At 45.5% G+C, this 21,019-nt stretch overlaps 1 protein-coding gene across 1 annotated transcript in view; it reads right to left on the bottom strand.

The window, feature by feature from the left end:
* Positions 1-11,435: 11,435 nt before the first annotated feature.
* The window catches only part of LOC127692755 (protein THEMIS3-like), a 44,511-nt gene continuing 34,927 nt past the window's right edge, over positions 11,436-21,019 (bottom strand). Inside the window, exons 3-4 of the mRNA XM_052193355.1 lie at positions 15,699-16,169; positions 11,436-12,421 (exon numbers count right to left, since the gene is read on the bottom strand). Of these exons, the coding sequence (XP_052049315.1) occupies positions 11,436-12,421; positions 15,699-16,169 (1,457 nt within the window). The remainder of the gene's footprint in view (positions 12,422-15,698; positions 16,170-21,019) is intronic.

The raw sequence follows: 21,019 nt of genomic DNA, 5'->3' as shown, positions 1-21,019 counted from the left end.
TGTGAGCTTGGGTGTGTCAACACTCCTGGGGGACCAGTTTTCTCTGGGTAGGATTGGGGTGCAGATGGCTGTGGCACAGGGAGCCTGGTATGGCTGTCCCCTGAGAGGCACAGCCAGAGCCTGACCAATACAGATGTGGATGATCTCAGTCAACCATCAGACTGAGCACAGGGACCTTTATGGAGGAGTTAGGGTAAGGATTGAAGGGCGGAAGGGGTTTGCAACCCCCGTAGAAAGAACAACAATATCAACCAACCAGACTTCCCCCACCCCCACCCCAGAGCTCCCAGGGACTAAACCACCAACCAAAGAGCACACATGGAGGGTTCCATGGCTCCAGCCACAGATGTAGCAGAGGATGGTCTCATCTGGTATCAATGGGAGAGGAGGCCCTTGGTCCTGTGGAGTTTGATGCTCTAGCCTAGGGGAAATGCTAGGGTGCTGAGGCAGGTGTGGATGGGTGGGGAGCTCCCTCTTAGAAGCAGGGGGAGGGGTGATGGGATTGGGGATTTGCGGAGGAGAAACTGGGAAGGGGATAATATTTGAAATGTAAATAAATAAAATGAGAGAGAGAGAGAGAGAGAGAGAGAGAGAGAGAGAGAGAGAGAGAGAGAGAACACTGACTACACCCTGTTCAGGCTGTGAAGCAGCAAGAGAGCTTCACAAGTTCCCCCATATGATGTTAAGATGGTCTGACTGGGAACGTTTGACCTAATTCTGATCGAAAGGAAAGGGTCAGACAGATTTAGAATGCAGCATGATTTGCAGGAACTCTTCGGCGACTTCACAAAGAGCCAGAGGAAGGAGATGGGAAGTGTCAGAGGAGGGAGGGGGAAACCGCTCAAGTGTGAACTCTTAGCTCCACCCTTGGCAGAGCTGAGCACATAGGTGGTGTCTGCGCCTGCTGCCCTCGGTTTGTCAGGAAGCAGCTGTGTTTGCGCGCCAGTCCGAGACTGTAGCAGGCATGCGGTGAGTTTTGAGTGAGTTCATTTTCTTGTTATTTTTAGTAAAAATACAAGAAAAATAAGAAAAAGAGTGATTAAAAAACAGCAAACAGAGGCTGGAGAGATGGCTCAATGGTTAAGAGCGCTGACTGCTCTTCCAGAGGTCCTGAGTTTAATTCTCAGCAACCACATGGTGGTTCTCGACCATCTGTAATGGGATCTGACGCCCTCTTCCCATGTGTCTGAAGACACTACAGTGTACTCATATGTATAAAATGAGTAAGTCTTTTTTTTAAAAAAAAGAGAAAGAAACTGTTAACAATACCAACAACAAAACAGCGAACAAACAAACAAGCAAATCCAAACATGGTTTATTTTAAAATTTCAGAAACTATACCGCTGGAAAGGTTTTGGTTTGTGGAACAAATGACCAAGGAACCCTGAAGTAGAAGGGGACGGTGGGAAGCCTGCACTTGACAAATCATTTCACTTAAGAAACACAAAGCTGGGTCAGAGAGAGAGAGCTTGGCCATTCAGAGCACTTGCTGCTCTTTCTGAGGACCCACGTTTGGTTTCCAGCACCCGTGTGAGAGCGCAGAACCACCTGGAACTGTAGCTCCAGGGGATCTGATGCCCTCTTCTGGTCTCCTCTGGTAACTGCACACACATGGGGTACATAAACTCATGGTCACCTTCCCCCCTTCCCCCACCCCGCACAGTATATTTTGATCATGTTTTTCTCTCCTCAAACTCCTCTCAAATCCTCCTTGTGTTGTTTTGGATGGGACCAGCCCCCAGGGGCTCATTTGAGTGCTTGGTCTCAGCTAACAGAAGTGTTTGGGAAGGATTAGGAGGTGTGGTCTTGTTGGAGGGGGTGTGTCCCTGGGGGGGAGGGGATCCACACATTTGCACTATTCCCAGTTAATGCTCTCTTTCTGTTCATGCTTATGGATGAGACATGAGCTCCCAACACCGTGCTTACCTGTCTGCTGCATGCTTCCTGTCATGATTGGCATGGACTCTCCCTGTAAAACTGTGAGCAAGCCACAAATAAATTCTTTCTTCTGTCTGTTGCTGTGGGTTATGGTGTTCTTCACTATGACAAATAATTAACTAGAACACTCCCCACTCACGACTCACCCAACTCCATGTCCTCTCTCTCTCTTTGGGAAAAAAAAAACCCAAACAAAAACCTAAACAAGCAAGGGACCAATAAGACAAGGAATGATCCCCAATACCAAAATTTCCAACTCCCCTCACAATCAATAAACACTATAGAGGTCAATTTGTATTAGTCAATTACTCCTGGCCATACGTCCTGGAGTGTGACTGATCAAATACCCTGAGAGAAGGAACTCTGCCTGTGGGGAGCAGGTGCAGAGAGCTTCTTGGTTAGGGCTGGCTGGGACCGTGTGTCAGCGTTCCTCGGTTGGCCAACCTGTGCAGGTCCTCCAGAGCTACAGGCTCTGTGACTTCGCATGTTTACCAGTTCTCTTTTATCTGGAAGGCACTTCTCCTTAGAGACACCCTTCATGATGGTCTCCAACAATCTTTCTGCTTTCTCTTTCTAGTAGAGAGATGCCTGAGCCTTGAGGGAAGGGTTGGATGAGGACTTTCCATTTAAGACCACATGCTTGCTCCAAAGTCCCTTTCTCTGCACATGTACAGTAAATTGTTAAAAAAGTCTTTTTTTTTTTTAAAGAAACATAAAGCACTATTCAGCTGTGAGAATGTTTGCTTAAAGACAGCTGACTTGGGCTAGAGAGATGGCTCAGCAGTTAAGAGCACTGGCTGTTCTTCTGAAGATCCCCGGTTCAAATTCCAGCAACCACATGGTGGCTCGCAATCATCCATAATGAGATCTGACACTCTCTTATGGGGTGTCTGAAGACAGCAACAGTGTACTTACATATAATAATAAATAAATCTAAAAAAAAGAGACAGCTGACTTTTTTCAGTCTTTATCTTCTGGGTTTTGTTTGTTGGTCTATTCATTTTTCCCTGAGACAGGGTTTCACTCTGTAGCCCTGGCTGTTCTCGAACTCACTGTGTAGACCAGGCTTACTTCTAACTCACAGAGATCCTCCTGCCTCTCCCTCTCAAGTACTGGGATTAAAGGCATGAACCCCTTACATATCTTCTCAATCCCAATGGCCAGATCCCCAAACCCTGTTCTGAGGTCAGGTAACTCTTACTTCTTTCTTACATGATGCAGACCAATTAGAGTGTCATCCTGAGACATTTCTGGCAAAATTCTAAACTTTTGCATTACAATGGATGGAAAGACTCATTTCCTAATGCTTTAATTCCCACCATTAATAGCAGAGTTAAGCATTGTTTAATATATTTACTGGCTATTTCTCTTACTGCATCTCTGATTTCCTTTTTAACCTCCCTGTACAGAGCCATATTGGGGAGTCATGCCACATGGTAGGAACTTGACGCTGGCCAAGGACAAGGTCTTCAGGGCAGAAATCTGACATAAGGTATAATAGGGAAGTAGGTGACTGCAGGATCCTGCTCCACCTAGGGTGGAAGGCTCAGAGTGAAGGTGAAGTTCATTGTTTCTCCAGATCTACAAATTCCTGAATTAAGCAAGTGACCCGCCCAGATGCCTGAGCGGTGGAGCCAACACCGTGAACCGCCAGACTTCCCCGAACTCAGCCTGGGGTGGGGGTGGGGTGGGGGAGAAGGGCTTACCCAAACTCTTAAAAGGTCTGACTGACATTAAAGTTGGGGCCTTGATTGGTGAAATATCATCCTGGTCTCTTTCTTTTCACCCCTTCCTCATACATCCCTCAGCTTCCGGTTCCAGGAACCCAGTTCGTAGTAGCTGCAGGCAGCTACAGAATACAATACCTCCCTACTTTTCCCATTACATGAGTCTTTCTAGTTGCCCAGACAGCATTTTGTATAATATCCTCACTCTTATCATTAGTTTGTAATAACTGTTAGAAATATTTTCCCATTTCCTGAACAGAACACCAATAGCTTATGCTCTAAGATCAAGAATTGACAAATGGGATCTCATAAAATTACAAAGTTTCTGTAAGGCAAAGGACATTGCCAAAAGGACAAATCAACAACCAACAAATTGGGAAAAGATCTTTACCAACCCTACATCCAACAGAGGGTGTATATCTAAGATATACAAAGAACTCAAGAAGGTAAGACTCCAGAGAGCCAAATAACCCGCTTAAAAAATGGGGTACAGAGCTAAACAAAGAATTTTCACCTGAGGAATATCGAATGGCGGAGAAGCACCTAAAGAAATGTTCAATATCCTTAGTCATCAGGGAAATGCAAATCAAAACAACCCTGAGATTTCAACTCACACCAGTCAGTATGGCTAAGATCAAAAACTCAGGTGACAGCAGGTGCTGGCAAGGATGTGGAGAAAGAGGAACACTCCTCCATTGCTGGTGGGGTTGAAAGTTGGTACAACCACTCTGGAAATCAGTCTGGTGGTTCCTCAGCAAACTGGGCATGATACTACCAGAGGATGCCTCTATACCACTTCTGGGCATATACCCAGAGGATTCCTCAGCATGTAATAAGGATACATGTTCCACTATGTTCATAGCAGCCCTATTTATAATAACCAGAAGCTGGAAAGAACCCAGATGTCCCTCAACAGAGAAATGAATACAGAAAATGAGGTATATTTACACTATGGAATACTACTCAGCTATTAAAAACAATGAATTCATGAAATTCTTAGGCAAGTGGGTAGAACTGGTGTACTGGCTGGTTTTGTGTGTCAACTTGACACAGGCTGGAGCTATCACAGAGAAAGGAGCTTCAGTTGGGGAAATGCCTCCAACGAGATCCAGCAGTGGGACATTTTCTCAATTAGTGATCAAGTGGGGAGGGCCGCTTGTGGGTGGTGCCATCCCTGGGCTAGTATTCTTGGGTTCTATAAGAGAGCAGGCTGAGCAAGCCAGGGGAAGCAAGCCAGTAAGAAACATCCCTCCATGGCCTCTGCATTAGCTCCTGCTTCCTGACCTGCTTGAGTCCCAGTCCTGACTTCCTTTAGTGATGAACTGCAACGTGGAAGTGTAAGCTCAATAAACCCTTTCCTCCCCAACTTGCTTCTTGGTCATGATGTTTGTGCAGGAATAGAAACCCTGACTAAGACAACTGGAGACTGTCATCCTGAGTGAGATGACCCAATCACAAAAGAACACTCATGGTATGCACTCATTGATAAACGGATATTAACCCAGAAGCTTGGAATACACCCAAGAAACAATTCACATATCAAATAAAGCCCAAGAAGAAGGAAGGAGAGGTCCCTGGTCCTGGAAAGGCTCAATGCAACAGTGTAGGGGAATACCAGGATAGGGAAGCAGGAAGGAGTGGATTGGGGAACAGGAAGAGGGCTTATGGGACTTTTGGGGAGGAGGGACCAGGAAAGGGGAAATCATTTGAAATGTAAATAAAGAATATATCAAATAAAAAAATGAAAGGAAATAAAAAGAGAAAAAAAGAGGAAGAGAGAGAGAGAGAGAGAGAGAGAGAGAGAGAAGAAATATTTCCCCAAATTTGGCATGCAGATTTCCATTTTATTTTAGGCTATGTTTTGTTATAGCAGATGCTTTTGGTTTGCTTTACTTTTGTCACATAAAAAGGTATTGATTTTTTTAAAAAAGGAGGTATTTCTGTGATTTTTTTGGAAAGCTAGACAGTCTTTCCAAATCTCCAGTCAGATCTATAGGACTTGAGGTTCTGACAGATACAAAGTCACCCAGCTGTGCAAAGTCTCCTGTGCTCACAGGGCACAAGGGTCCAGGGGTAGAGTCTCCTTTGAAAACAGTGGGCTGGAAGAGCCAGGAGTGCTTGCGCATGCCTACAAGCCCATCCCTCAGCAGGCTAGGGCAGCAGGGTGGTCAGTTCAAGTCCAATCTGGGACATACAGCAAGTCTCAGGTCAGCCTGGAGGACGGTGACACTGTCTCAAAGACAACTGTCTGAGAAACAAGTGACCGAGAAGGAAGAGAACGGGACTGGCTTTCCAGCGCAGCATCAGAGGGGAGCTGGCGGCTGGAAATTCAGGTCAGGGTTATGCCACTTCCACCTTGGTGGTCCCATAGGTGGACCCAAGGTCACCCAAGAAGACCACGTAGCCACTCAATCTTAATCATCTGGCCAGTGCCTGCGGAGAGGAAATGGGTCCAGGGCCATCTCTTGTGATTTCAAATATGGGATATTTCTTTGGCTTCTCATATATTACTTTCTAGAATTTTAAGAATATACACTATTTTTTGTTTCATTTTGTTTTGTTTGGAAGCAGTTTGACTATGTAACCCATACTGTCCTCAAGCTTGAGATGCCCCCGTCTCAGCCTTCCAAGTGCTCGGGTTAAGAGCATTTGCTTTTGTTTGGCATGTGGGGTTTTGATAGAGCATTGACTGCAATGTTATCTTTGTCATCTCATATCTGCTGTTATCAGCTAATTCTCCAATACATTATCAATGTCTCACTTTCAAAGTTCCTGTTCTCTGAGAAAATGATTCAAGATTTTCTTTGATATTAAGAAAATGGCAACTGACATTGTAGCCCATCTTCTTTTAAAAAAATGTGTGTGTGTGTGTGTGTGTGTGTGCCCGCGCGCGCGTGTGTGCATGATATGACTATTTTTGGCTGTCAACTTGACTATACCTGGACCTAACTAAAACCCAAAAATGGAGGGTACAACTCTGAAGGAATTTTACTTAATTTGAAGTGGGAAGATCTACTTCTAATCCAGATCTTTGAGGTAAGAAGACACTCCTTAAATCCAGATCTTTTAAACTAGTAAAACCCACCTTCAATCTGGCCATAACTTCTGCTCGAACCCTATATAACAGTGGTTCTCAACCCTCCTAACACTGTGACCCTTTCTTATAGTTTCTTCTGTTGTGGTGACCCCCAACCATAGAGCTATTTTGTTGATACTTCGTAAGTGTGATTTTATGTAGAGTATCTGATAGACTACCTTTGAAAGGGTGATAACTGTTTCTATGTAGGGACATACAAGAAGAAAGCTTTGCTCTCTGCCTGCTTGCTCTCTCCTTTTGTTAGCAAATCCATCCCTTCACTGGCTTTAGAGCTACTTCATCAGGATTCTGGCACATACTAAGACCAGTTAGGACACCCAGCCCTGTGGACCAAGCAACTTCTAGATTCTTGGATCTTCTGTACATAGGTGCCATTGTTAAATTAGCTGGACCACAACCTGTAAGTAATTCTAATGAATCTCAAATAAAAGAGCTATAGAAACATGATGTGTGAGGGACAAGGAATAGGAGACTATGTTTGCTTCTCATTCCATCGCTAGAAGGGAGACCTCCCCCATTCTCTTCTATGTTCTCATTTATATTGAGAGGGCACAACATCTGAATTTCCAGGCATAAACTGGGGTATCCTATTACCACATTTCTCATATTGACAAAGTTCTATTTTCTCCTTGTGTTCTCTCCTTCAAAGATTTAGACATTAGGGATTTGAGGGAGGCAGATCTATGTGCAGCCAGATTGCCAGACCCTGGGTCTCCATAGCGTGTCTAACACCTTTCCTTGCAAGCACAGAGCTTGCTTCTGTGAGTCAGCTTCCAGCACAGTCTCTGAAGTTCATCCTGGTCTATCTGTATGTGACAGTGCAGCACATTCACTACACAGGGCCTGGTGTGACTGTCCCCTCTCTAGAGAAGATATTCACAACAGGACAATCTCATTACAGACAAGCTAGTTTCCATAATTGTGCCTTCTCATGGGTTCAGGTGAAGCTACTTCCTCCAGGCACCACGATGGATGCCAACTCACAATGAGCATATTTGGAGACATTCCCCTGTAGCAGGAGCTGTCTGAGCCCTGCCCAGCTCACTTTGGCACCCACTGCTATCTAAATATGCAATCTTACTATGAGAACCTATGAATCTACCATAGCAATTTCAAGAGCATGCCTGACTGAGGGAGAGACAAATTAAGATCCTCAGACCTCCTATCTCTTGAGAAGTCATAGAGGGGCTCTTGTTCTCTGGTTGGCACAGCTCTGAAGCATGGTCCAAACCAGAGTTGGCAAGTTTTTCCTTTAAAGTTCCATATAGTAAATATTTGGTGGGCTGAGTCTTCACTACAACAGTTCATCTCTACATTATAGGGTATAAGCAGCCACAGAGCTGACAGAGACAAATAAAGGGGTGGTCTTTGCTACAAATAAAAATTTTATGTGTATCTAGTAAAATGAGAATTTTAATAAATTTTGTGCCACAATGTATTTTTCTTCCTTGGAATATCTTCCAACCATTTAAAATCTAATGACCAGTCTTACCCTACAGGAATACAATGGTCTTGGCTCACTTGTTGTAGCTTGCTGACCCTAGCCTGAGTGGCTTCCTAGACTTGGGCCTTGTGGCCCACAGCAGGGTCTGCCCATGAGGTGCCTGTACTGATTCCCTCCCTTCCCTGGCATACTCGCCTACATCCCAGGACCACCTTCCAGGTAAGCCGCTTGTCTCCAAAGCCCTCCTAGATGCTTACTCTGTTCTCAGACCTCTTGTCTGACTGACAAACTGGCTTTTCTGTTTCCCTTTCTGCCACAGGGAACCTCCAGCAACCACACATAGCACTAGACACAGCAACTGGCCTGCCAGCTGGATAATCCTGACTCCCTTTCACGCATTATTAAAGAACTGAAGGAGACGATCTGTAAGAGCACAGCACAAGGCCTGTAGTGTACGTGGGCAGTCACTAGACAGGTACTCAGTGACTGTGTCTCCACCGCTTCTCTGTGGTGGATGAAATGAGAAATATCCTTCACAGGCTCAGGTATCTGAGAAGCCGTCAAGAGGTTCTTGTTCTCTGGTTGGCACAGCTCTGGTCCAAACCAGAGTTGGCCCCTGGCCCCATCTACCCCATCTAGCCTGCTTCCAAGGTCTTGACCCTCATACTTCCGTTAAGATGCTTCAGTGAAGGCAGGTGTCCTCCTGCACTGAAGTGACTTTGTGCTACAGACTAAACGGGGATGGGGTATCAGCTACTTTTCTGTCGAGATAAGATGCCACGACCAAAAGCAATCTGTGGAAGAAAGAGTTTGTTATGGTCCCAGAGAGGACTACAGCAGGAAAATTTGTCAGCAAGAGGCAGGTGGGAGTGGGGAGCTGAGAGATCTCATCTTTTGCCACAAGCATGATGAGATGAGTGGTCGCAAGTCAGAAACATAGGAAGCAAACTGGAAACAGGACGAGGCTCTACCTTCTCAGTGTGCCCTCGGTGCCATGCTTCCTAAAGGCTCCATAACATCTCCAAGCAGTGCCACAAACTACCCGAGCCTGTGGCGGGTAAGCACCACAGAGGAGTGGCAGAGGCAGTCACTGAGCCCCTGTCTAGTGGCTGTCCACGTACACTACAGGCCTTGTGCTGTGTGCTCCTACAGATTGTCCCCCCTTCAGTTCTGCAATGATGAGTGAATGGGAGTCAGGATTATCCAGTTGGCAGGGTGGACACAAAATTCCAGAGGAGGAGCTGTCACTGGGGAGGGGGTAATCATCATCTATCTAACTGCGGTGCTGTCTACTCTTTTGCTTTCAAATGATTTATTGATTTTATTCACACAGATTGGTGTTCTGCCTGCATATATGTCTGCATGAGGGTGTCAGATCCTCTGGTACTAGAATTACAGACACCACCATGAGAGCCACCATGTGGGTGCTGGGGAATTGAACCTAGGTCCTTTGGACGAACAGCCAGTGCTCTTAACTGCTGAGCCATCTCTCCAGCTGCCAGCACTGTCCAGTCCTATCCATTAGGCTACGATTCTGAAGCAGGCAGAGCAGAGACTAAGCGGGACTCAGAGAAGGCACTTGGAGAGATGCAGTGTATGGTGAGAGTTGGAGAACGGGCAGACGTCATGCTTAAGAAAGTAGAAAGAGAAGGCAAGACTCTGGTGTGACTGGGCTCAAAGCCATACCAGGGAAATCTAGAATCTGGTCTGGCTGGAACTCAGAATGATAGAGAAACAAGCTAGGGTAGAGGTCAGAGGCTACAGGACAGTGGTTGAACAGCCCTAGAAATTGTTCAAGATGGCTGGACTGTATCCTAAGACAACAGAGACACTTGGGCTCTGAAGGCTTTAATCTTTTCATTTGTTGGTCATGAGGCATCTCTTTGCTTAGAATGGAGAACTGACAGGAAAATGGTGGGATGCGACGGAAGATTAACAATGAAATGAGAAACATGGTGGTCCAGACAGGGGTCTGAGATGGAACTGGGCAAAGGTAAGAGGTGAGAGATTGATAGGAATTGTAGAAATTGGTTGGACATAGTGACCAATTGATTAATTGGATGAGTAAGGGAAAGTTTTCCAGTCGTCTGCTTTGAGCAACTGGGGGTGATGGCACCTTCCTTACAGAGGGGCAAGGAGACAGACACAGTACCAACGTAGATGTTAATAAATTAAAGTGTGCACTCCATTATTCATCCAAGAGATTTATTTGAGTGTGTGCCACATGCCAGGCACTCTTACAGTGAAGGCAACGGGAGGTTCCAAACCTGGGACCGTATGAACAGTCATGTCTGATGACAATACATGTTCCTGCTGAATAAACAGAACTTTACTTTCATTGAAAGAAGAATGCTGTGGCCATACACAGTGTCAGAGACCCGCTTCTCAAGCAAATTGAGGAAAAAGTCTCCCAGGCAGCTGGGATATTTATTTATTTATTTATTTATTTATTTATTTATTTATTTATATTTATTTTATGTGTATGAGTACACTGTAGCTGTTATTTACTTATATTTATTTTATGTGTAAGAGTACTCTGTAGCTGTCTTCAGACACACCAGCAGAGGATCCCTTTACAGATGGTTGTGAGCCACCATGTGGTTTCTGGGAATTGAACTCAGGACCTCTGGAAGAGCAGTCAGCACTCTTAACCACTGAGCCATCTCTCCAGCCCAGCTGCAATAGTTTTAATAGGAGTCCCACAAAAGCTCCTGTGTTAACGGCTTGGTCTCCAGGCCACAGTGCTTTTAGGAGATCATGGAACCATTAATAGGCGGTACCTTGATGAAGGGAGTTATATCACTGGGGGCTTATAGACAGTGATATGGGAGCCTCTCTGCTTCCCATGTGGTGGGAAGTCAGTCCCACTGCTCCACCAGTCATGTGGTGGGCAGCTTTGATCCACTGCACGTTCCCACCGTGATGCCAGTGGGGCCAAGTGATCACAGACTCAAATATCTGCAACTCTGAGCCCAAAGGAACCTTTCCCCACCATCCCTGACCTCCAAGAGTTAATTATCACAAGCATTTTGCCACGGTAATAGAATGATAACACAACTTCTAGCAAACGTACAGGGCTGATGGGAATCACGTCTCAACACCTACGATTTCACCTGGGCTCCCACCTCTTGGGGCTCCTTTTGGCTTTAAGAGAACTCCAAATACTCAATTCCTGAACATGCTGATGGTCCCGTAAACAAAGCAATGGGTAGTAGTCACAGTTTCTGTTTTAAATCAAATATCTGGACTTCGGAGGAAGTGGCGGTGGACAGGGAATTATCAAGCAATTGCTAAAGGCCAGAGACTCTTTAGTGACCTCCTGAATGTTCTGGAGAGGTGCGCATGTCTCTTTCCCGCTATCCGCTATCCGCTCTTCTACCACCAAGACCTCACAGCTTGACTTCTCAATCGGGATTTCAAATATGGCTTCTGGCCACTCCCTGTATATGTCTTCCGAGGAGAGTATGTCCTCCAGTGATGGTTCGTCTTTGGCTATGAGGCACTGTTCAATGATGACATTTTCAATTCTCAGTTCCTCAGTTCCATACAGAGGGTCTCCAGACATGGAGGGATCTGGCCTGGTCACTGTGATGTGGCACGGCAGTCTCGACACTTGGCATAGCTCCCGCAGGGTCCCCGGTCCCGCGCTGTCAAACAGTTCCAGGAACCCTCCTACAGCAAACAGAGGCAGTTTGACGCGGGCTTTGGTGGCCATGTTCAGGCACTTGAGGACTTCCACTCTGTGCAGCTCACTGTGAATCTTGGCAAACACCACGCTCTTTTTCAGGGCCAGGAAGCACTCCTTGGCTGCGAAAGATGCAAAAGGTTCCAGGTGGGAGGTGTAGTCCCTGGAGGCCTGGAAGCAGAGCTGCCCGTCTTTCATGGCAGCAGCAACATCAGAGACAGCATTAAAAAACCGACCTTTCCTGAGTACCAGGCCCTGATAGGTGTATGGGATGAGAAAATGCCTCCCTTTCTTTCCTTGGGAAATCTCAGTGGCAACGAATTTTTTCACATCTTTAGTCTTGAGGATGGTTAAGAGTTGTCCACACTTCAGAGTCTTTGGGTGCCCCACGCTCATTATTTTAATTCTCATTGGGAACTTGTCTTCTTCCATGCTGTATATCTGTCGCATTGTCCTGGGCTTACGATCTAAGCAGGCAGTCTCAGTCACACTGATGTCCAGATCGGAGGGGATGCTGACCTGGATCTCACCTGGGGAAGTCAAAAGGGAGACAATATGAGGCTTGTGAGAAAGGCCTGAGTTTGGAAGGAATCGCTGCCGAGGGCTCACGCGGTTGTTCAGGCGCCTACACTGTTACACTCCTCTCTTATGGCCCGTAACATGCCACCCAATAGATTTGCATGAGGTGCTAAGGCGAATCCAATGGTAAGATGGCTCAAGCCCTTCCTTGCTATGTGATCTGTCAGTGTGTCTGGCCCTGGAGGGTGAATGGAATAGTCAAGTTGCTTTCTTTATACAGGACATGAGGGGTCCTTCTTGAAAGAAAGGACACAGCTGAGTGTGCTGTAGTTCACAGCTCCAATCCCACATCTGCGGTTCTCACCCCAGGCAGCAAGGGAAGCTCTCACTGTCTTTGACTGTGGTTAAGACTTGGAGATCTAGCTCTTGGACCATCCCTGAATAGGACATGTGAGAGGATGTCCTATTTAATACAGGATAGACAAAAAGAATCCACACTCTTCTTCAGAGCCAGGAAACACTCATTGGCTGCAAAAGATGCAAAATATGTCTCCCATATTCTGTCTCCCAGAAAATATTTACCCTCCCTTGTGCAATTAGCAAACCCCAGGCCAGCCAGGTTGGAGCACAGGGCAGCAATGTGGTTGGAATTCCTCTTCCTCCTTCATGTTCCTAAGTTCAATTAGGACTTCCATTTCTTGGTCAGCTATTCTGTGAAGCAAGGAAAGTGGGTTGATACCATCTTCACAGGTCAACCCTAGTCTCTGGGGCTGGATGAAGAGAGAACAAAGTGGTGGTCCCTAGAGACGGATGGGGAGATGGGATTTGCTTGGAGCCAGATAGGAAGATGCAGGCGCATGTGTTTCTGTATGGCTGTACTTCAAAAGGATAAGTAGAAGCCTATTTATGTGACTGTGGCCTTGAATGGACAGACCATCCTCCTGCCTCAGTTTCTGAGGGTTGGGATCACAGACTTGCAGAGACTTCTTTTGCTTAAATTAAAAAAAAATACTTTATTTTTGCTTATATGTATGAATGTTTTGGCCCATGTATAGAGGCCAGAAGAGGTCACTGAGACCCTCCCCCCCCCCACCTAGAGTTACAGACCATTGTGCTCTGCCACGTGGGTGCTTGGAACAAACCCCGGTCTTCAGCAAGAGCAGTGAGTGCACTTATAGCTGAGTCACCTCTTCAGTCCCTTTGCTTAAATTATCTTTGAAGATGCATCTTATCAATGTGGTAGCATTAGAGGGATCTCCGTGTATTCTTTTAAACTTCAGAAATTCCAAAGGGAAGGTGGGCATTGAGCAGGCAATGAAGAGAGCCGGCATTTACATGACACGGGGAGCAAGCTCCTGCCTCTCAGTTCTCAGCCCCTGCCCCAAGTTTCCTTTAAAAATTAAAATATGAAAATGACCAGAAGGTTTAACCACATGTGTCCTTTGTATGGTCTCCAAGCTGCCTTACTGGTCTGCCAATTATTTTTGAAGATGAAATAGATTGTTATTCTAAAGTGAGTATAAATAAACGTGTTTTTAACTTCTCAGTTGATTTCTAATATAGTCACTTTGATTGATTTAAAATGACTTTATTGTTACTCATGTTTGTGTGTATGTGTGTATATATGTGTATGTATGTCTTATGTGTACATGACCCCACAGAAGCCATCCCTCCAGCCCCTTCCACCCTTTCAGTGCTAGGGCTTCACACATGCTAAGCGCGTGCTCTATCACTAAGCCACAGCCTCAGTTGTGCCTTGTTAATTTTAGCAATAGGCTTTATTCATTCATCTCAGTAGAAGCCATATGCTATAAGCCTCAGAAGGCAGAGTAAGACAAGGGGAGGAAGATGCTTACCAAGGAATCGGTTGGCAAGAGGACTGAATCTTAGATGCACATGTCAGAGAGCTGCCACTAGAGTGAGCCTCAGAACTGCACACAGGTGAGTGACCTCCTTACTTGGTCTCCTCAGGGCTGCGTGCTAGACCAACCCCTTCCATCATATGCACGGCTGTTGTCTCCATACTCAAGGACCAAGCCAATTAAAAATAAAAAACAGGCATGAGCTATGGGGACAGTGTAGAGTGAGGGTTCGGGGAACATGTCATAGTTGGTCTAAATATAGCTGATAAACAAAGCTGTAGCGCTACAAATCAAAGCGAGGTTTCTATTGGAGACCCAACAATGGAGACCAGGAATACTTGTGCCCAGCCATGGGGCTAAATTACAAACATTGCCTCCTTAAAGGGATCTTCCGGTGAGAGAAATTTTAAGGCTGCTGTAAATTCATGCTTAATATAATGCAGCATTTCTTTTCTGCAAAAAACGATAAAGTGATGGGGTCCGTGAGAAGATGGAAGAGTGCGCTGGAGTCTGGCTTTCACGTGGACCATAAACAGCACCATAAAACTAATGGGTGGTGAGGGACTAGCTTTTATGATAACATATAAGAAAATACATCAATAATACATTTTCTCAAAGGAGAGACTTCTTTTATATCCGCTCACAAACCCACCTGGCTATCACCCCGGTATGGATATTTATGAAGGGAGTCAAATGAAAGCATCTTAGGTCTACTACAGGAATGTGTTTAAATATATATGACGATAAGAATGTAATGACGGCCGATGGGATGGAGCAGATATGTAACTCAGAGGATAAATCACCTCTCGGGAGGAGTGCGTCTTCAGCATCTAATAGTTCTTTATAAATCAAGGGGCGAGGCCAGTGAGGTGAGACCTAGTCAGTGTCTGAAAATGGGACCTTCGCAGCTGTCTCCGGGGTTCCTCACCCCACCAATCTACGACTCCTTGGGCCTTGGCAAGTTGCCACTGCTTTTTATTCCATCACATGTTCTCGAAGCAAATACCCTTCCATGCCTGTAGGGGGCAGTGTTCTTGCTTTCATTGCTTCTGTTATAGGTGCTTGACTATGATCTGAGCCTGTCCTGCAAGATTCCTGTTCTAAAAATATGGTCCTTAGAGGGGTGATTTTGAGACATGGTGGGATCAAGGTTCTTTTTTTCAAGAGAGTGTCTTAGGACAGTAATACCCCTGCCCTGCTATATGGCGTCCTGTCTTACCACGTGATCTTTTTCTCATGCAAAAATCCCTGCTAGGACTCAACCTACCACGAAGTCCCTGCCAGAGCTGGTACCACGTCCTTTCAGTCTCCAGAGCTGATTTATAAAACCTCATTTAAAAAAAATAAGTGTCCCCGCCTCAAGGATTTTTGTTCTAGGATCAGAAGACAGACTGACACATGCTCCAAACTATTTTGCCTAACTTACCTGGCAGATACGCCATCACTGAGAAATAGGGATGCAAAACTAAGTGTCCACTAAAATGCTTTGGAACCAGGGGGCTAAGAAGCCTCAGGCGATGTCCAGCTTGGGCCCTAACCTTGCGTTTCCTGCCTGCAAGCAGCTTCCACCTCACGATGGTGTCGATGGAGTAGAGCTGGTCGTCCTGGCACTCCAGGAAGTGGCCCAAGCAGTTCATGGGGAGGAGCAGATTCAGTGGCGCCTTCCTCCTTAGCTCGCATCGCAGCAGCCTCCTCCCCTGACTCTCTTCTAAGCCAATTAAGGACAGTGTTTCTCCTTTCCTGAGCTTCATGGGCAAACCGGCTATGGAGATGGGGATTAAGTTCTGGAAGCAGGGAGGACTTCTATGGGCCACCGGACTCTGGGGAAGTCGGACTGAACGGACTAAATCAGCCACAGTTTCAAAAAAAACCGGGTCTGCAATCAGTTGGAAATTCCCTGCAGAGAAAATAACAGAAAAGAGTGCTCAGGGTCTATCTTGCAGGAGAATAGCAGGACTGTGGCTTCAAACCCCATACTGTTCGGAAGTACAGCGAAGGTTATTATTACCATTTTAACACGGGTCACTCACCTGCTGGATTCTATGGACACAGAGCCCCTTCCTGAGAATCAGCCCTTCTCCATCCTACAGACTTGGTTACAAATCAGGTCCTAGCCTCTCTCCCCTTTGAGAAGGCTGCCGAGGCTTCTGTCTCTCCTCTTCCCAGAGGGCACCACAGATCCCCACCTGCCCTTCCTATGTTCAGACTACCTGGTATCGTCCCTCCTCACTCAGACCACACCTGTCCCTAGCTCTCTGTCTCCCTGGCAGCCAGTTCCAAACACACTCTTCTGGAGATTTCTCCCCATGCTCCCACTCCAGTCTTTGCTTGCCTGGAATCCATCCAGCTCCCCCTGTAGGGAAGACTGTGCCCTCCAGAGCACACTTCTCCTCACCCAACAGTTAGGCCTTTCTGGACTTAGATACTGTTTATCTCAACTTCAGTTTAGCTCAAATGAATGAAGTGATTAGGCTTCCTGGGACCCACAGTTTTGGAAGCCAGTACTCGCTGTCCCTGCCTTGTCTGAAGACCGCACTATTGGCGGTCTTTGCAGAGAATGCCAGCACTAGCTGACTAGGTGGCCATCTACCTCAGCAGACCCCACAGGCATTGTAGCCTAGATCAAGTCCCCACTCCTGTCTCTCTGTGTGAGTCTCACTGTGTAGCCCTGACCTGCCTGCCTCTGCCTCCTGAGTGCTGGGATCAAAGGCTCATGACATTATGCCAGCCTTCTGACTTTCTCTTCCTAAAGCCACACTCATGACTAGTTTCTGAAAGGTTAAGCCATGAACACTCTTACTTCCTTGTGCTATTTCTTACTCACTCCTTCTATTCTTGCCCTACTGTGTACACACATAAACCTTCCTGTCTAGAAAGTTACCATCCCCCAATTCCAGGTCCCATCCAATGCTTTTTCTATTGGAAATTCCCATGGATTAAAAAGTCTTTATCTTATAAGAGCATGTACATATATATATGTATATGTATACACATCAAATGAGAAGCACCCACCAAAATTAACAGACAATGATAGCACTGGAGGAAGCCAGGCACATGCTCAGTAATGTGTTCACAGTTTAGGGCATGTTCTATGTCTTTATGTGCATCCATTGCATACAAGCAGTCCCCCAAGCCAGTGACCTACCAGTCAAGAGTTGTGCATTTCCCAGGCCATAGAGATCGATGGATTCATGATCCAAGAGACCTTATCAGCATTCCCCGGGACTTGGACAGTATAGTAAGATAAGCTATGAAAGGCTATATCTCATGACCACGCCCCCAGCCACATAAAGGAAGTTACACACAATGCACAGGAATGGGGCCAATAGGTAACAGGAAGTCTAAACCCAAACCAAGCCCTTTAGAGAAAGAGAGAGACGATGGGAGAGTGTTTTCCCTGTCAGTGCTGTTATAAACCGGGTGGTTCATAATCACAGTACTCTAGCAATTTCTAGCGCCGAGGTAATTTTTAGCATGGAGGACTGAGAAGTCTTAAATCAAGGTGCCAGCAGACATACTGTCTAATGAGAGACCGCTTCCTGGTTTGTAGGTGATCATCTTTTCCTGATAACTTCACTTGAAAGGCAAGGCACTCTCTGGGCCTCTTTTATAAGGAAACAAATTACTGTCATCAGGACTCTGACTAAACACCTCTTAAAGGCACCACCTCCCATTACCTTGAAGGCTGGAGTTTCAGCATTTGAAGTGGGGGTGGGGAAATGAACATTCAGGTCACAGTGGAGATAGAAAAAAATCACTAAAGAAAAACCTGAAATGATTGAGAGACAGCACTGGGCTCTGGTTAAGACAGGCTCTGCCCACCTCTGCATTTTGGCCACATGAACCTGTAATTTCCCTTTTCTGTCTGAGCTGTTTTAAACTGCCTTTCTGTCATTTGGAACTGAAAGGACTCTGGAACCAGCAAGTGCTCGGATCTCAGTCTTTCTGATAGATGTGTTAGCCGTGTCTCACAAACGCCCAGGAGCTGCAGCAGCTGCTGTTTAACCCATGCCAAGAAGTGTGGTAGAAACAATCGAATGTTTAGAGAACTAATTCTAGAGAAATCATAGATTTCCCATCATGGCCTGAGGAGGTTTTCTTTTCCTGTTTGATTTTCATATACAGGTTTTTTTCTTTGGATTTATTTATTTGATGTATGTGTATATGTATGAATGAATGCACGTACATATGTATGTATGCATGAATGCATGTACATATGTATGTATGTATGTATATATTTTTGAAACGGCTTTTCACTATGTAGTTCTGGCTGTCTTAAAACTCAACTGTGTAGATCAAGCTAGCCTCCAACTCACAGAGATCCACCTGTCTCTGCTTCCCAACTGTGTGACTCAAACTAAAGGTATATGCTGGGTTTCTCTGGCTTTGTGAAAGCAAAAACCGATGCTTTTCCCACTAAATGCTCAGGCAACAGTGACAAACAATAAACAAACACAGCAGAAAACAAACCAATGTCCCCCTCCTCCCCAACAAAAACAGAATTTAAAAACCAGAAACAAAAAACCCAACAGATTGGACCTCAAAACTATTAGGAAGTTTTCTACATCAAAGAATTCTATCAAGGAAGTGGAGAGACAATCTGGGTGTAGTGGTGTATGCCTTTAGTCCCACCAAACAGATCTCTGTGAGTTCGAGACCAGCCTGCTCTGTCTACATAGTGAGTTCCAGGACATTCAGGGCTATGTACAGAGAGACCCTGTCTCAAACAAAACAAAACAAAACAAAACAAAACAAAACAAAACAAAACAAAACAAAACAAACAAAACAAAAATCAACCAAACAAAAAACAAAAAGAAAATAAAAATACAATCCACAGAATGGTTGAGAATGTCTAAGCATTCGCTAAGGGGCAGTAATATATAAAGAACACCATGACCCAATATCACCTAAGCCACCTGACTAGGAAAGAGTCAAAAGATGGGAACACACCGCTCCCCAGAGTGCACAGATGGCCAAAGCACACTGAAGCATGGTTAAACAGACATTAGAAAATCCAGGTCAAAACAACGGAGAGATAACCACTGCCCAGCAGTTAGACTGGCTGGAAAAACCACAAATGGGACTAGAGGTGTGGCTCAGTGGTTAAGAGCATGTGCTGTTTTTGCAGAGGATGTGAGTTCCTTCCCAGCATGTACATCAGGTGAGTCACACCTGCCTACAGCTCCAGCGCCTGCACATCCAAAGCCTTCTTCTAGCCTTTGAGGATACCCACTGTGCCAGGGTTTCTATCCTGCACAAACATCATGACCAAGAAGCAAGTTGGGGAGGAAAGGGTTTATTGAGCTTACACTTCCACTTTGCAGTTCATCACTAAAGGAAGTCAGGACTGGAACTCAAGCAGGTCAGGAAGCAGGAGCTGATGCAGAGGCCATGGGGGGATGTTCCTTACTACTGGCTTGCTTACCCTGGTTTGCTCAGTTTGCTTTCTTATAGACCCCAAGACTACCATCCCAGGGATGGCACCACCCACAAGGGGCCTTATTAGTAACTGAGAAAATGCCTTACAACTGGATCTCATGAAGGCATTTCCTCAACTGAAGTTCCTTTCTCTGTGATAACTACAGCTTGTACCAAGTTGACACGCAAAAACAGTCAGTACACCTGTACTCACACAAACTCTCTCCACATAGAAAATGTTACATCATCATCATCGTCGTCATCATCATCATCATCATCATCATCATCATCATCATCATCGTATCTTAAAAGAAACACACACACACACACACACACACACACACACACACAAACACACACACACGCACATAGACAGGGCTAAAGAGATGGCTCTTCCAGAGGTCCTGAGCTCAATTCCCAGCAACCACATAGTGGCTCACAACCATCTGTAATGGGACCTGACACGCTCTTCTGATGTGTCTGAAGATAGCTGCAGTGTACTCACATAAAAAAAAAATTCTTAAAAAAAAAAAAGAAAAAGAAACACATACCACACATGCAGATATACACACACAGGCATACATACACACAGACAAAAGACACACACTATGCCGCACAGACAGACACACAGACATACAGACATATATACACATGCACATACACACACGTCATAGACACACACACATACACACACATACACCAAGAAGCACACAGAAAGTACCAGTGACTGGTGAGGATGGGGAGGGTTTAATGTTTGTGTGGCTGATGGGAACAAAATGTAATATGGCCGCCATTGTGGAAATCAACACAGTGGTTCCTTAGGTGTTAAACAGTGACTCACCCGCAGTCAGTGGTTCTACTTCTAGGTCTGGAAAGGAAGGACTCCAAACAAGAGCTTATGAAGATTTTTTTTTACACATTATGCATTATTCACAGCGGCCAAGACAGGAGAAGCCCAACAGTCTCTTTCCAGAAGAATGGATCAGGAAACTGGAATCCTAAAGACAGTGGGATGTGTTTCAGATGACAAAAAGCTTAAAAGAAAAAGCTTCTCTCCCTGATAACAATGTTTCTCAGAACGCGTTTATAGAGATTAGCGGTTGCAGAGGGCAGGGGATGGGAAGTGAGGTTAACGGTTAGTGGAAGAGGAGGGCCTTATGCTGCCAACCAAAATGGCCTAAACCTGATTTATGGTAGTGATCCCACAACTGACTTCTACACTGGAAACGAGAGAACCATATCACACGCAGAATGTGTTCTTGCAAAGCTGGAAAACAAACAAAGCAAACCACTACAGTAACAGCCTGACTCCAGCCGTGTTTCTGGAAA

Source organism: Apodemus sylvaticus, chromosome 9 (genome assembly GCF_947179515.1).
Source record: "Apodemus sylvaticus chromosome 9, mApoSyl1.1, whole genome shotgun sequence".
Classification (NCBI taxonomy): domain Eukaryota; kingdom Metazoa; phylum Chordata; class Mammalia; order Rodentia; family Muridae; genus Apodemus; species Apodemus sylvaticus.
This window is presented reverse-complemented; position numbering and strand designations above follow the sequence as displayed.